Source organism: Xenopus tropicalis, chromosome 7, assembly GCF_000004195.4.
Source record: "Xenopus tropicalis strain Nigerian chromosome 7, UCB_Xtro_10.0, whole genome shotgun sequence".
Lineage (NCBI taxonomy): Eukaryota > Metazoa > Chordata > Amphibia > Anura > Pipidae > Xenopus > Xenopus tropicalis.
In genome coordinates, this window is record NC_030683.2 from 55,350,492 (window position 1) to 55,367,801 (window position 17,310).

At 42.3% G+C, this 17,310-nt stretch overlaps 1 protein-coding gene across 5 annotated transcripts in view; it reads right to left on the minus strand.

The window, feature by feature from the left end:
• Positions 1 to 17,310, minus strand: part of vcl (vinculin) — a 117,043-nt gene that overhangs the window by 81,443 nt on the left and 18,290 nt on the right. For all 5 annotated transcript variants that reach the window (XM_031904678.1, XM_031904675.1, XM_031904676.1 and 2 more), the window contains one exon: positions 16,094 to 16,164. In XM_031904678.1, coding sequence (XP_031760538.1) covers positions 16,094 to 16,164 — 71 coding nt within the window. The remainder of the gene's footprint in view (positions 1 to 16,093; positions 16,165 to 17,310) is intronic.

Sequence of the window (17,310 nt, forward strand, 5' to 3'; positions counted from 1 at the left end):
AGCCAAAAAAAAAAAACATGCGTACAAGTAAGTGTGAGTGCTGTGAATGTGTGAAAACCCTCCAACCCCCCCTCCCTATAATGTGTGTGTGTGTGTGTGTGTTAGTGCAATAAGTGTGTGTTCTTTTACACTTACCTGGGGTTGCCAGGCAGGCAGATTGTCCTGGAGGAGCTGGAGGGCAACCAGGAACTGGAGGATCCTCTTCATGGCCGGATCAGGTGAGTGGGTGGCACTGGGGGGAGGCAGGAGACTTGGAAATGACAAGCATGTAGTAGCCATGTGCCTGTCATTTCCTTTGGGGCCCCTGGCCAATCGCACTCCCAGGGACCACTTGTTTCCCGCTTCTGCTCGTTGCCTAGGGCCTGGAAAACGATTGGGGAGTGAAGGAGCGGCTTAAAAAGCCGCTCCTTCGTTCCCAAACCCGGAAGTGCAGCACAATGTATGGCACTTTGGTCCTTTAATCCACAGAACGTAGATTCTATATGAGGTGGCACTTGAAGGGGTAATGTCTTTAGTGGCAGAAAGATGGCATCTATGTATTTAGCAGCAGCCAGGTGTCATAATGATAATTCATAAGTAAATATTTTTATTATTTATATTTATTAAGTTTGTGCATAAACTGTGCATAAACTGTGACCAAACGTGACGTTATGCCCACATGAAGAGGCTCTTTTCCCATTATTCTATAGCTATCAACTTCCATGTTTATTTGGCAAAAGTCACATGATTTTAAGGATTCTGAGTCAATTCAGCCAGAGGCATGGATTCAGCCAAAATATAATGCTAGTTTCTGGTGTCTGGTTGTTGAAAATTGTTTAAAGGTTTGGCTGGTATAAGTTAAGTTTAAGTTTTGTTTACGTTTTGATTCAATTTGCCTTTTGTGAAACATGAAATCTGTTAGTGCAGTGCTGTCCAACTTCTGTTGTACCGAGGGCCGGAATTTTTCCGACGTACGTGGTGGAGGGCCGATAATGGAAGCCAGTATTGACCACTCCCCTTTTTGAAAACGCACCCACTTGAAACCACACCCGTGTTATCACATGACCATACCCATATTAATGGTTGTAGTACAGCAAAAACCTGCCATACTCTGCCTGCCCTACCCTGCCTGTGTGTGCCATACTCTGCCTTCACTACCCTGCCTGTGTGTGCCATACTTTCACTGTGTGTGCCATTCTTGGCTGGTTTGTGCCATACTTGGCCTGTGTGTGCCATACTCTGCCTGCCCTACCCTGCCTGTGTGTGCCATACTCTGCCTGCCCTACCCTGCCTGTGTGTGCCATACTCTGCCTTCCCTACCCTGCCTGCGTGTGCCATACTTTCACTGTGTTTGCCATTTTTGGCTGATTTGTGCCATACTTGGCCTGTGTGTGCCATACTCTGCCTGTGTGTGCCATACTCTGCCTTCCCTGCCTGTGTGTGCCATACTCTGCTTGCCCTATGATGCCTGTGTGTATGGCACACACAGGCATCCTACAGTGACACAATGCTGGCACTGCTCCTACAGTCTGTACAATAACTATATATTAACCCTTTAAGTGCCAGCCGAATTCGTCATTTCGGTTCCCCCCAGTGCCAGACGTTTTTTAAGCATTTTGTACTCATTCACTTTAACAATGTTTTTTGGTAGGAAAACCTCCACGAAACTAGGGAAATTATATATCGTTTTTTTCGTCACTAATTGGGCTTCGACGTACATACCAAATTTTATAACTTTTCTGGAGATATGATGTGTATTTTGGGTGAAATATGTAAAAAAAAAAAAATAAAATTATGAAAAATTTCTGTATATTTTGAGGTTTTTTTCATTAGAAAAGTTAATTTTACTCACTTTTTTTTATTGTTTGTAAAAGCCCTGATACTCCCAATTCCAACGATACCAAATATGTGGTGGTACCCCACAGTTCCTGTCCAGAAGTAACCCCCAAACTAAAGCAATACTTAGCACAATATCACACCAGAACAAAGCAGAAAAGCGCTTGTAACAGTTAATGCAGCATAACTTATATGTAAATCTAAAATATCCCCTCATGTTTGGTATCTTTAGAAACTACAGACCTTCAGGTTTCTAGGTGCAATGTAGTTTTCACTCAAAAGCCAAATACCTTTTGTCAGTGCATTGTGAAATTTGGAACTTTTTATGACATTTTTTTTTTTTTCTAAAACATAAACTTGGACGCATGATCAAATGTGGATTTGACAAAAAAAAAATCTCATAAAAATTTTCTAACAAAGGCATATTTGAAAGACAAACTTCTCCTGAATAAAATGATACCCCATATGTATGGGTGCACATAAAGACATGGGCACCAAACACTCCAAAGCAGGGGCAATGCACAAGGGCAATTACAGCTAAAAATGTGGGGGCTGCGCTCTATGTGCACTTCCTGCAGTTTTTCAGTGTTAACCCCCCCTACCTGTGAAATAACCCCCACAAACTATATATTTCTGAAAAGTGCACACCTTCAGCTATTCAGAGACACCACTCTTCTCTTTCTACATGGAAAATTGTGGCCGCAGTCCCTTGCAGAAGTTAGCGCTTTGGTCAGAAATTAAGGAAAAACTAGATACAAACCTAGATTTCTACCCAAAATCTCCATGGCAACTACCAAAAACTTACTAACCATCAATCTGCAAGTTCCCCTGAATAAAACGATACCCCATATGTATGGGTACACATAAAGACGTGGCCACCAAATGCCCCAAAACAGGGGCAATGCATAAGGGCAATTTCAGTTGAAATTTTGGAGGCTGCGCTCTATGTGCACTACCTGCAGTTTTTCAGTGATAACCCCCCCCTACCTGTGAGATAACCCCCACAATCTATATATTTACGAAAAGTGCACACCTTCAGCTATTCAGAGACACCATTCTTCTCTTTCTACATGGAAAATTGTGGCCGCAGTCCCTTGCAGAAGTCAGCGCTTTGGTCAGAAATCAAGGAAAAACCAGATACAACCCTAGATTTTGGTCAGAAATCAAGGAAAAACCAGATAAAAACCTAGATTTCTCCCCAAAATCTCCATGGCAACTACCAAAAACTTAATAAAACCTCAATCTGCAAGTTCCCCTGAATAAAACGATACCCCATATGTATGGGTGCACATAAAGACGTGGCCACCAAATGCCCCAAAACAGGGGCAATGCATAAGGGCAATTTCAGTTGAAATTTTGGGGGCTGCGCTCTATGTGCACTACCTGCAGTTTTTCAGTGTTAACCCCCCCTACCTGTGAGATAACCCCCACAATCTATATTTTTACGAAAAGTGCACACCTTCAGCTATTCAGAGACACCATTCTTCTCTTTCTACATGGAAAATTGTGGCCGCAGTCCCTTGCAGAAGTCAGCGCTTTGGTCAGAAATCAAGGAAAAACCAGATACAACCCTAGATTTTGGTCAGAAATCAAGGAAAAACCAGATAAAAACCTAGATTTCTCCCCAAAATCTCCATGGCAACTACCAAAAACTTAATAAAACCTCAATCTGCAAGTTCCCCTGAATAAAACGATACCCCATATGTATGGGTACACATAAAGACGTGGCCACCAAATGCCCCCAAACAGGGGCAATGCATAAGGGGGGGCTGTGCTCTATGTGCTCTACCTGCAGTTATTTAGTCTAAACACCCCCATACCTGTGAAATAACCCCCACAAACTATATATTTCTGAAAAGTGCACACCTTCAGCTATTCAGAGACGCCACTCTCCTCTTTCTACATGGAAAATTGTGGCCGCAGTCCCTTGCAGAAGTCAGCGCTTTGGTCAGAAATCAAGGAAAAACCAGATAAAAACCTAGATTTCTCCCCAAAATCTCCATGGCAACTACCAAAAACTTACTAAACCTCAATCTGCAAGTTCCCCTGAATAAAACGATACCCCATATGTATGGGTGCACATAAAGACGTGGCCACCAAATGCCCCCAAACAGGGGCAATGCATAAGGGGGGGCTGTGCTCTATGTGCTCTACCTGCAGTTATTTAGTCTAAACACCCCCATACCTGTGAAATAACCCCCGCAAACTATATATTTCTGAAAAGTGCACACCTTCAGCTATTCAGAGACGCCACTCTCCTCTTTCTACATGGAAAATTGTGGCCGCAGTCCCTTGCAGAAGTCAGCGCTTTGGTCAGAAATCAAGGAAAAACCAGATACAACCCTAGATTTTGGTCAGAAATCAAGGAAAAACCAGATAAAAAAAACTAGATTTCTCCCCAAAATCTCCATGGCAACTACCAAAAACTTACTAACCATCAATCTGCAAGTTCCCCTGAATAAAACGATACCTATGTCTGGTTGCACATAAGTACATGGCCACCAAACCTGAAAATGCATAATATTGGGGCTGCACTCTATGCACCCCTTTTTTTTTTGCCTGCACCTGAATGAATGGGATACGCTCTGGTGCAGGCACATGTAGCCGATATACGCATGAAAACGCGTGAGAATGCAAAGTCTCGCGTTTTCATGCGTATATCGGCTACATGTGTCTGCACCCGAGCGTATCCCATTCATTCGGGTGCAGGCACAAGTAGCAGGCGTAGGGCTGAATTTTCGGCAAGCGTTTTTCCACTTGCTGAAAAAATCAGCCCTACGCCATGTGTGGCATCAGCCTAACCCTTGGCAATAGAAATTACCAGAACAATCTTAGCACCTCTGGACCTTTCTAGAACAACTGAAATCAAATGAAGTTAAAATGGAATAAAACCACTAAAAGCAATCAAAGAACAATAGTTGCAATGAAATCGGTAAGAGCCCTGGATCCACCAATGTCACTGCAAAAGCAACCTTTTTGGGGGCACTAAACACACAATAAAGAACAATGCAAAGATAAAACACCATAAAATCAGTAAAATCCAATAAAACCACCTAAACCAACAGAAGAACAATAATTGCAATGAAATCGGTGGTCAGAGCCCTGGATCCACCAACGTCACTGCAAATTCAGCACCCAATAGCAATAAAAAAGTTACAGTGCAATAGAATAATTCAAAAACAGAAATCAATTATGAAAATGCCAAAAAAACACTAAAATGCAACCAAATAAATCAGATAATTATAGAGCAAGATCAGAAATAAAGTTTTAGTAAAAAAAAAAAGACTGCCAAAGAAAGCAAAGAAAGAAAGAAAAGAAAAGAAAGAAAGAAAGAAAAAAAAAAAAAGTGTAAGTGTGTGTGTAAGTGTCTGTGTGTGCTTGGGAAAGTTGTAAATAAGTGTGTATGTGTACAAAAGTGTAATAATGACAAAGATAGAAGAAAAAATGGAAAAAAAAAAATTTTTTTAGACAGTTGAGATAGAAATAAGCAAAATAAACAGTGGTAGAGAGTTGTAGTTCAGCTTACCCAAGTCAGGCAGGCGATCAGAGGCGATCAGGGGCGATAAATCCAGCAGGAAGGCAGCAGGGGAGCTCCATCCGGTCCAATGTGCACAGCAGGAGTGAGGGAGCCGACAGTAGGCGGCGACTTTTAAAGGGACAGCAGTGGACACGTCATCAACGCGTGCCCACTGCTGTCATTGGCTGGAGGACCCGATCGCCGGCGCTGGGGGACCGGATCGGTGAGTATGTCTATGTTTGCTCGTTGCCTAGGGGGATCTGAGGGGTTTACAAGCGCTGCGCTGCTTTAAAAGCGAGCGCAGCGCTTGTAAACCCGACAGTGCCATTGGACGTAGATTCTACGTCCCATGGCACTTTGGTCCTTTAGTACCTTGGACATAGAATCTACGTCCCATGGCACTTAAAGGGTTAAAAAACTTTTTAATTGCAGTACCACCTCAGTATATGTTCTTTTTGTAGTGTGCAGGAATTATTTGTAGGTTTCTACTGCTCCTGAGGTGTGAACAGGGGAACAATGGGGGTGATTACAGCCTGAGCCTGAGGTGTGAACACTGCAGGGGGTGAACAATGCAGAGATTAAAAGGTGTGAACAACACAGGGGATTACATATTTAAACAATACAGCCTGATTACAGCCTGAATCTGAGGTGAGAACCATGCAGGGGGCCAGTTAATCACAGTACTGATACCACTTAGAGCTTACACAAGAGTAAGCCATCAAAGCAGCCAGACAGGTGGGGGGCCACACAGAGGGGGGTCGCGGGCCGCCAGTTGGACAGCACTGTGTTAGTGGATTGCCTTTTAGAAATCTGTTAGTACAGTGCTGTCCAACTTCTGTGGTGCCGAGGGCCGGAATTTTTTTTCCGGCCTCCGTGGTGGAGGGCCGATAATGGAAGCTAGTTTTGACCACTCCCCTTTTTAAAACCACACCCACTTGAAACCACACCCATGTTTTCGCATGACCATAGCCATATTAATGGTGGTAGTACAGCAAAAACCTGCCATACTCTGCCTTCCCTACCCTGCCTGTGTGTGCCATACTCTGCCTTCCCTACCCTGCCTGTGTGTGCCATACTCTGCCTGCCCTACCCTGCCTGTGTGTGCCATACTCTGCCTGCCCTACCCTGCCTGTGTGTGCCATACTCTGCCTGTGCCATACACTGCCTGCCCTATGCTGCCTGTGCGCTGGCACTGCCCCTACAGTTTGCACACAGCCTGAGGTGTGAACATTGCAGGGGGTGAACAATGTAGGGATTAAAAGGTGTCAACAACACAGGGGATTACAGCCTGAATCTGAGGTGAGAACCATGCAGGGGGCCAGTTAATCACAGTACTGATACCATTTAAAGCTTACACAAAGGTAAGCCATTAAAGCAGTCAGACAGGTGGGGGGCCACACAGAGGGAGGTCGCGGGCCGCCAGTTGGACAGCCCTGTGTTAGTAGATCTACCATAGCATCAGTGTCATGCCCATTGTTTTAATTACTATTATTGGGCAAATTATAGATAATTACTCTTGGATATTTGCCTTTCTGACCAATGCAATAAGTACATCACAATGCTGCTTGTATGTAATCAAGGAGTAGATGATAGGCTAATGCCACACCATAAGTAAGGCGTTTATTTTGTTTTGTTTTGTATTGTTTTATTTCACACACTTTTAAGGGGAAGTAAAGCACATTTTTCAAACACAGATCTCAAGGGAAAGTTACTCATTTCCACAAAGAAAGATGTGACTCTTGTACAGCATTTGTGAAATCCCATTGCTGTGTTCCCTCCAATCAATGGCACCTTAATGGCCCAGTAATTTATACCTCTTTACCTTTTACAAATACATTTCTCTTTAAAATTATCTTAACCCAAAATAAAAAAAAACATTAAACATGTTGAAGTTTTTTTTTAATGTATTGATGACAAAGGTATAATGTTTTTTTAAAAAATATATATATTTTGAATATTTCCACAAGAAATATAAATAGTTACCGTAGGCCTAGCAGGCATCAGAAACCCAGTCTGAGCTACCTCTTCAGCCCGTTTGACCCCTAAAGGGCCAAGTCTTAAGTCTTAAGTCTTGTTTGCCGCCAAGCATTTGTTCAATGACACGATGCACCACTGCGGCCAGGCATTATAAACATTATGATAGAAAAATACAAGACATGACATAAACAATGTTTAACATTTATGACCTTTCTAAACATTGGGTGCCCTGTTTAAAGGAGACACTTTATATAAAGTTCATATTCAGTCACAGTATTCATCCTCCCTCAAAATGTGAAATGATGCAGAGAGCTGCATAGACAACCTCTCTAACCAGAAGCCAGGGCGAAATCAAAGATGGGAGTGTCGCTTCAGTCTCCCACAGGAAGTGGTCACAGCAGTGACTGACAGGCTTTAGTCAACAGTAGCAGGGAAAAACCCCTCCCAGTTTCCTCCTTCTGTGTCTCTCTGCTTGTGCTGCTGTCTATCAGGGCCTACAGCCCCAGCCACATACTGAAGAGTCTAAACCGGAAGCTTGCAAAAGGGCATGGGGAGAGCACAGTTTTCAAGCAGTTATGGACATATTTGAACGCAAAGGTATTAAAATAAAAGCACTTCTATATTACATTATTTTACATGGTTCAGTGCATTGTAAAAATTAATGGTATATGTCGCCTTTAAAAAGTCAGTCATAGAATGAGGAAAAAACCATGTTACTTTAGTATGTCAGTACAACATGAATGTGCTTTTTCATATACAACTTGAACTTAAAGTGCCCTTAATAGAAGAGCCTTTGTAGATTAGAAAGTGTGCTTAAGGACCTGGTGCTGGAGCAGACAAATCTGGCCATCAAAGCAGCCAGACAGGTGGGGGGCCACACAGAGGGGGGTCGCGGGCCGCCAGTTGGACAGCACTGCCCTACTGACTTAAAACAGTAACCTGGTAAATTAGAGAACTCAAAGTGGAAAGGACTTACTCCGAACTGGGCAACTGCAGCAGCCCTGAGACACATTGAGCCCTACTCTGCTGTAATCCTGATTGTATGTGCGATTAATTATATCAACATAGCCACTGCAAGTACCTACAAACATAACCGAATATTGGTTGGCAAAATGAGGAGGCTAGCTCAGAGGCAGCTGCCTAACTGGAACCCTACACACTCCTCACCATGCCCATCCCCCATACTTGCACTCCCACCTAGTTCTACTTCCACTGCTCCAGTGTCACTGCCACCTAAAGTAGATGAAAGCGGATTTGTCACCGATTGACACTTGCCCCCGCAACTGGCCAATATTTATAGAGCCCCCCCCCCCCCCTTCTGATAACAATCTACTGTGGAAAATCTACGCTGCAATAGCATCATTTCCCAGTGCCCCTATATGCCTTATCGGGGATTTTAACGCTGTCCTTGCACCCCACCTAGACAGACTGGGACAAACCGGTACCCAGCCCACCAGTCTAGCTAAATGGGATGAAAACACCCCAGGGAGAGGCAATACTCGTGCCACTCCCCAAGCCACGGCTCACTATCCCGAATTGATATGGCCCTTGCATCAACGGACTTCGCACAATTGACGGTCTCTGCGGAATACCTCCCCAGAGCCTTTTCCGACCATTCCCCACTGCTTATAACACTAAATTTATCCACCGAAGCCAGACGAGCTGATTGGCGGTTATGCCCACTGTGGTTATCTAATGAAGCTGTGAGGGAATCCTCGCAGTCTGAATATGTTGCATACTGGGACTGAACCAGAACACTGCCCCCAGGGAAGAACTATGGGAGGCGTCCAAGGTAGTGGCTAGAGGTACACTAATAAGCGAAATCACTAAAGCTAGAAATAAATCCAAAGAGGAGGCCAAAATAGCTGAGGCTGCCCTTGAGGAAGCAGAAAAAAAAAGAGTACACAAACACACAATCAGAGGAGTCACACCAATTCCTTAGCCAAGCACAAAGAGATGTAGAACTAGCACACACTAAACTCACCAGGAAGAGACTACTCTACACTAATCAAAGTATTTTTGATCAAGGGGAGAAGGCTGCTAGCCTATCTCTCCAAATACAGGGATTCACAAACCCTGATCCTCAGAATTAGAGACTCCAATGGAGCCCTTGTTACCCGTCCCTCCGACATCCTTGACACCTTTGCAAAATACTACCAGGACACCTATCAGTCACTATATAAGGCCACTCCAGAGGAACACTATTTCTCAACAAGATAGAATTCCCAACTCTAATCCCTGCAGAAGCAGCCCATCTGGACGCTCCCATTACCGAATCGGAAGTCGCAGATGCGCTTGCGCTTGAACCACTTGCCCTGCAAATAAGACAATCTCCCAATATAACTGGCTTCAAACAGCACACTATGGAAGACAAATTGGCCCTATACGCAGATGACCTATTACTCTTCCTTGCCGACACCTCCGCTTCCCTACAGGCGGCCCTCCAGATACTCTCCCTATTCGGCAGCTACTCAGGCCTTCACATTAATAGAGCAAAATCGGTAATTCTCCCGGTAGACCCTATACAGAACACCCCCTCAGATACCCACGGCCTGTGCTGGGTCACTAAATTTCAATACCTAGGCATTCAGATCTTACCCTCAACCGCACCATACATAGCTGATAATACTGAACTTCTCATAACCCAGCTCAAGACCAAAATAACCTTTTGGGCTAAACTCCCTCTCACGCTATGGGGAAGAATAAATCTGTATAAAATGATCTATCTTCCCAAGTTTTTGTATAAGTTTCATAATTCTCCTGTCTGGGTCCCAAAAAAGACCTTCCAGAGAATAAACTCAATACTGATCCCCTTCCTATGGGCCAATAGAACCCCCAGAATATCCTGGAAATCGCTAGCGGCTCCAGTATCAGAAGGGGGACTGGCATTCCCACACCTACACCTATATTTTCTGGCTAGCCAGCTATATTATGCACATACCTGGATCCACGCAGATGGGAAGGACCCGGGTTTCCTCATCCTGGCCCACCAGGTCGGCTCACTAGAAGCAGTCTAAAACACCCTATATAGAAAGCCCTCAGACTACCCTAAATACCCTACAACAGTCACCGTTTCAGTTAGGGCATGTAAAGTGGCAACTAATTTACTCCAATATCCTACCCTCCCTATTTCCCCTTTCCTCCCTCTGTGGAGTAACTCAAATTTACCACATCTGCAGGGCCTCCAACATGTCCACTACTGGGCCCATATGGGCATTAAGTACCTAGGCGATATCTTGGGCAACGGGAAATTTCCCTCCCTGGAACAGCTCCAAGATAAACTAGACAAACGAGACCTTCAGCTATTTCGCTTTTTCCAACTCCGACATGCCCTTAAAGCCCAATTTGCAACCCTGGAGCCAGAGCTTACCTCCTCGAATATAGTCAGAGTCAGTATTAAGAAACCCCCAAACAGGTAAACTAACCTCCAGACTAAACAAAACTCTGCTGGACTGTATCCCACCTCCCTTCAATACGGCACGCCGTAAATGGTAACAAATAATTCCAAATATGACCAATGAACAATGGGAGGAGACCACAGATGTGCTATATACCGATCTGGTCTCACTTCGAGACAGACTAATACAATATTAATTAGTTAATTCACCAATTATATAACGCCCCTCAAACTGCAAAAAATGGGACCCAATGCTGAAGCTACATGCCCCAGATGCCACAATACAGGGTCCTCCTTCCTACATTTAGCATGGGAATGCCCACCAATCCAGAGATACTGGTCCAAGGTAATCAAATACATGGTAGACAACCTAATGGTAGACAACCTGGGGCTTCCCAACCTATGCACACCAGAAATATGCCGCCTGGCCCAGATCGAAGATCTCGTGCCACTCAATAAAACTAGATCCCTGTTCCGGACCATCCTATACTATGCCAAGAAAGTGGTAATATTAAACTGGCTGGGAAACAATGCACCCTCTGTGAAAACATGGCAGACCCTTACTAACACAGCTCTACCCTCTATTAGAATCACATATGAAGCCCGTGGGTCCCCTTCGAAATTCGAAAAAATTTGGTCCCCATGGTTGGAGCTAAACCCTGGTATACCCGAAGTGACATGAAGTTCTTAGAGAATTAACCCTCACACCATGAATGGATGGATACATTAACTCTGTCTAATGTATTTAGTATGGCAATTACTATAAGCCTGCTCTAGTATACCAACTACTGTATTGTATGCCTCTTTTCCATTAAACTCCTGTATAAAACTGTGCGCACCATCATATGTAACTTGGACTTGGGCCTAAAAGCTGTGTATTTCCGTTGCTCCCTCCCCCCCCCCCTTTTCCCTTCTATGTATATTAAAACAATAAAAATGATACTTTAAAAAAAAAAAAAGTAACAACCAGAAGTTCAGAAAATGCTGCTTTCAATAGCAATTACATTTACAAATAGCTTTTAAAGCACTAATAAGATTAAATAAATTGAAAAGTTTTTTAGAATTCTGTATTTTTTTTTTTTATTAGGCAAAACATTTTTTGTGGGTTAACATGTTAACATGTAAGATGCAGGAAAAGGTGATGTACCGTTTTAGCCAGTCAAAATGTTACAGGATAACCCCTTTGCAATAAAAAATAACAAAAGTGGTATAAAGGTGATACCTTTATTGGCTAACTAAGATAATCATAGCAAGCTTTCAGAACATTTTAGTTACTTTTTCAAGCTACAATGAAGCTGTTGTGCTCTCGGATTATCTTAGTTAGCCAATAAAGGTATCCCCTTTATACCACTTTTGTTATTTTTTTATTTCAAAAGGGTTACCCTGTAACATGTCCTTTAAGGGGCACCTGTCAATGTAAATTATCCCCCCCCCCACCAGATGTGCAGGCTAATATAGCCCACACTCTGGTTGGAGGAAACAAAGTATTTTTAAAAATAACTGCCCCCCTCACTCAGTGCTAGGCCACCTGCACCTGAAGGGAGCTCCTGGTGCCAGCAGCCATCTTCTGTAGCATGTATGCTTGTAATGAGAGCATGATGCAGACGTCTCACAATCTGGTTTTACGCGTATGTGCATAAATAAGCAGGGCTGTGGAGTCGGTAGTTAAATTCTCCGACTCCTCAGTTTCTGATTCTTCCGACTCCGACTCCGACGTTTTTAATATGCTAATGTATTTTATACATTCATACAGTCAAAGAAAAGCATGCATCATGGTCACTCAACGTGTTCGTTTATGCACTGCGTGCATTGGGCTTTATTCTTATAGCAGAGAAGTAATTAATTTGTGAATTGGGACATTTAAACTTGCTTTATTTTTTTTTTATTCCCATTTAAATTTAGTCGGAGTCGGAGTCGGAGTCGGTTCATTTTTTGCCGACTCCGACTCCAGGTACCCAAAATTGCCTCCGACTCCACAGCCCTGTAAATAAGCAAGTTGAGGCATTCGCTCATTCTGCGCATGCCCCAACATGGCCACATGCACTGGGAGCTACCTCCATGTGTGGGCAGCCCAGAAAAAGGGTTAATAATGGGGGGCAGCACAGGGGGGGTGGACAAGGACTGGCATGGGACATAGACATAAGAAACAGTACACAGACATAAGAATACACTGCAGAAAGTGACTGCTTTGTTAAACAACTAGCCAAATAAGATTTACCTAGACTGAATGGGGTCTGGCACATGTGCCCCACTAGCATCTTGGGGCTGCTGCTCTGCACTGCTGCCTGTGCAGGTGTGTGCTGTTGGGACTCTTGCCTGTCCCTCCTAGAATGCTTAACATGGTTTGGAAACAAAGGTCAAAGCCAAACAAAAACAAGTCAACATACTGGATTCACCAGTGATTCCAAAAGATTTAGATTACATGACAGATCTAAAACCAGGGCATTTGCATCAGAATTGAATAATTAGCCCTGTAGCATCAGCTTATATGACCGCCAAATCATAGTTTAGTTCTCCTTTAAATCGGGGCCTTCAGCATAAGTAACAAGCAGAGGTATTTCCAAATGATAAAATAGTGATTACATTTATAAAAAACTTAAAAACTTACACCTCCTATCTGTGTCCATGTATCAGCCAGGCAGCCCTCCACAGACCTCTTCACCGACGACTTCCAGAAGGCAGTGCTCAAAGGGCTTGAGTAGGAGGTGAGATCTTGGCCCTCCATCCACCTTGCTCACCGGGCCACAAACTTGTTCTGGATGCATCTCTTCAGGTTGATGAAGAGATGCATCCATCAAGGGATACAGCAGTTACAGCACGCACACCTACATCCTGCCAGAGTTCTTATCTTCAGTGTTAAACTAGCACCCAAAAAAAAAGTCCCATTGTTGCAGAACCTCCTCACACAGTACAGTATTCTCCTCGCTGGTAAAACATGAGCCCAGTTTGTGGCTGGGCCCTGCTGCCTCCTCCTGACGCCACTAACACGGGGGGGGGGGGGGGGTGCGAGGGAATGCCAGCGGATGTCAGACTCTTACCTCCATATACTCGAGTATAAGTCGAGGGTGACTTTTTCAGCACATTTTTGGTGCTGAGAAACTCGGCTTATACTCGAGTATATACGGTAAAATAGTTTTTTCTCTTCAGTATACTTATGGCTTTTATATTTAGGGTGAGTTATCTTTGTATCTGGGAAATTGTGCAAAATAAATATGGCAAATTGCAACAATTTTAGGCAATTTTCAAAAATATCCTTATTAACTTTCAAATAAACCCCTCCCTATTCATTCAGAAAGTTCATCTTTTCAGCAATGCATTTTTTTTTCTAACAAATAAAAAAAAAAAAAAAAAAGTGACATTTATAAAAAAAAAAAAAAAAAAGATAAATATGAGATTTTACTGCATTTGAATGACACTTTACTTATTACAAAGGCTGTCTCTCAAGATATGATGCTTTATCATAATCAACATTCTAACTTGAAATGGCTAAGATGGTTATTAGCATAAGACCCGTAAACCCACAAGCTCAGGCATGGCATCCCACATATTTAAACTAAAAATTTGGGGCTCTGGTTTCACCATTTTAACAATACTGCTACCTACTAATGAGTCTGGTCATGATAGGCTTCCTAAATTGAGGTCCCTTATAAATATCCTCTCTCAGCTTTCTGCAGACATGTACACTCCCACTAAAAATAGTTGTAAAGATGAGTCCCTTTAAAGGGTGTCTAAAATTAGAGTACAATATTATTAGAATATGCCAGCCTTTGACACAGTCACATGTAAGTAAGATCGCTTGGCCAGGAAACGGTTTACTATTATCCATTATTGTTTACAATTTATCAATTATGATTTATAATAATTAGCTATAATTGTTACCATTATCATCATTGTCAAATTATTGTTATTATCATTATCACCATCATCATCTCAGCATTTTACACAGTGTTGTACAATAAACTGATCTGTACACCGAAGATACACAATTACATAGAAAAGCCAAAAAAACGAAGAGGTAGAGAGGCCCAAGAAAGCATGGAGAAACTTGTGCTCCATGAAGCAATAGGCTACTGTTCATAAAATATGTATATAGTTATGCTGGCAACAATCGATAAGCCCGAGATAACACTCAATTTTTTTGTCACATAGGGTTGAAAAAAGATCAGAGTCCATCAAGTTTAACTCTTCCAAGTAAACCCAGCACACACAAAGCTATTCTGACCTATCTAAACAATACACATGAAAACAGAGAGGTGCGCTCGCATAGTGTAAAATCAAACGTAAATAGTTTAATACATAAAAGCTATAACAATTGTTGCAGTACAATAAGCGTATCAATCAATGGGGCCTGCAACAATTGTAAGTGCAACTTTTACGTATTAAACTATTTACCTTTGATTTTACATTATGGGAGTGCGCCTTTCTGTTTTCATGTGTTTTTAGATATCGGTAGATTGATTTGCTACATGAGGTGGCTGCATCCCCCACTAACTATGCACCTGGAAAGCTGTATATATTTTCTGTGAACTCTTATTACACTACATTTATTAGGGGGTGTTTTTAAACTAAAACACAGTCCGATCTGCCTATAATCACCTCTGATGTACTTGTACAGAATAATCATGTACCCTCGCAAGCGCCTTTTTTTTCAGAGAAAACAACCCCAACTTTGACAGTCTAACCTCATAGTTTAAATCTTGCCCCCCTTTACCAGTTTAGTTGCACATGACTGCACTCTTTCCAGTTAATTAAGATCCTTCTTAAGAACTGGAGCCCAAAACTGCACTGCATACTCAAGGTGAGGCCTTACCAGAGACCTATAAAGAGGCAAAATTAAATTTTTCATCCCTTGAGTCAATGCCCTTTTTTTTTGCTAGACAGCACTTTATTCGCTTTAGTAGCCACTGAATGACACTGCCTGGAATTAGACAATTTGTTATCTACAAAAATACAGTCTCTAAACTGAACTACTAACTGCAGGTATTAATGCTCTGTTTGGTAATGCTGAGTTGCCTAAGAACTCCAATAAGGATAACACTGTCAGGCAGTATTTTTAAACATCACCAATAAAGGGCCTTACCTATTCCCCAGTCTAAATGTTTGCCTTGCAAGTAAGTGGAGGTCTTATGGCACCACATTCCAGGATTAAACAAAGATCAAAGAGCCCAGAATTGCTCTGTGTGCCTTTATCCTATGGTAAATGTAACATGGAGACTTCTCTGATGATCTGCTGCCATCTAGCCAAAAAATGCATAGTTGAGTGTTTTCAAACTGAAATCCATCCCATGTGAGCACTGACAGCTGGATGCCTGTCAGTGCTCATACAACACAAGGGAGGACAACTTGTTTTCTCCAGCAGGTTTGACAATAGGCTAAGGCATGCTTACTTGATGAATGCAGGAGGCATATCTCGCTTCATGATCTGATCCTCAGTGGTCTGAACAGTTTCTTTACCAACCTGACAGAAAAAAAGACGGACAGAAAAAAAATACATAAAATTGCAGTCTTAAACTTGACTTGAGAGAAGGATCATTACTACTCAACTAAAGTTAGCAAAAAAACATTCAGTCATTACAATATTTTAACAGTTAAGAGTCATACATAAATACACAAGTATATAAGGTCTTTGTAGATACTGGTATTTAAGATATATGTTATACTTAGGCTGGCCAGGCACAGCTCCATGTGCCTTTAGCCTGTGTGCAGCTACACAGCGTGGATATTGGCAAAAGTGCTGAAAAACTAAGCGCAGTGGAATGGATTAGCGACCACGTCCCACCCGCCTGCACAATACCTTCGGTAGTTACCCATGGCCATGCACACAGACCAGATATCCATTTCCAACCTCTATCCTCTAGTCTTGCTGACTCACATCTCTACCATCATCTGCATTTTCCATACCCAAACGCAGCATGATCAAACAGCTTATGCTAACTATACAGATCATAAGTCACGTGTTTCCATTCTAATAAGCAATTATCAAAAATTTTGGCACAACTGCTGACACCTACTGGCATAGGTCAATACCACTATTTGGAAGCTTGAGGTATAAGGTTTACCACCACCTCGACTGTGCACATTTAGGTAAAAATTTCAAAGATCACATCAAGTTGCAGAAAATTATAGCGCAGCTTTAGATTTTTTTTTTTGAGAAAATAAATACATATATGCAATATTATATGTTTTTTCTGTGCTAAATGTTACATACAATATGTTTAGTAGTATCTGTATGGTCTCTGCAAACAAAATGAACTGTACTACCAGCACCTGGCCACCAGTTGGAGTTGTTTTTGAGGGTCAGGTTGATGCGAGAAAGGGGTTTAGTGGCTTTATAAAGCAGGTCTTAAACAACGTACAAACTTATAAAGGCTCCCCAGTAGACGTTTCCTGCAATACTTCCAAAAAAATAAAAGGGACCTGGTGATTAGTACAGGTATGGGATCAGTTATCCAAAAACCTGTGATCCAGAAAGCTCTGAATTATGGTTAGGCTATTTCCCAAAAACTCAATTTTAATGAAATAATTAAAATTTTTAAAATTATTTCTTTTTTTATTTTCTGTAATAAAACAGTACATTCTACCTGAGCCCAACTAAGATATAATC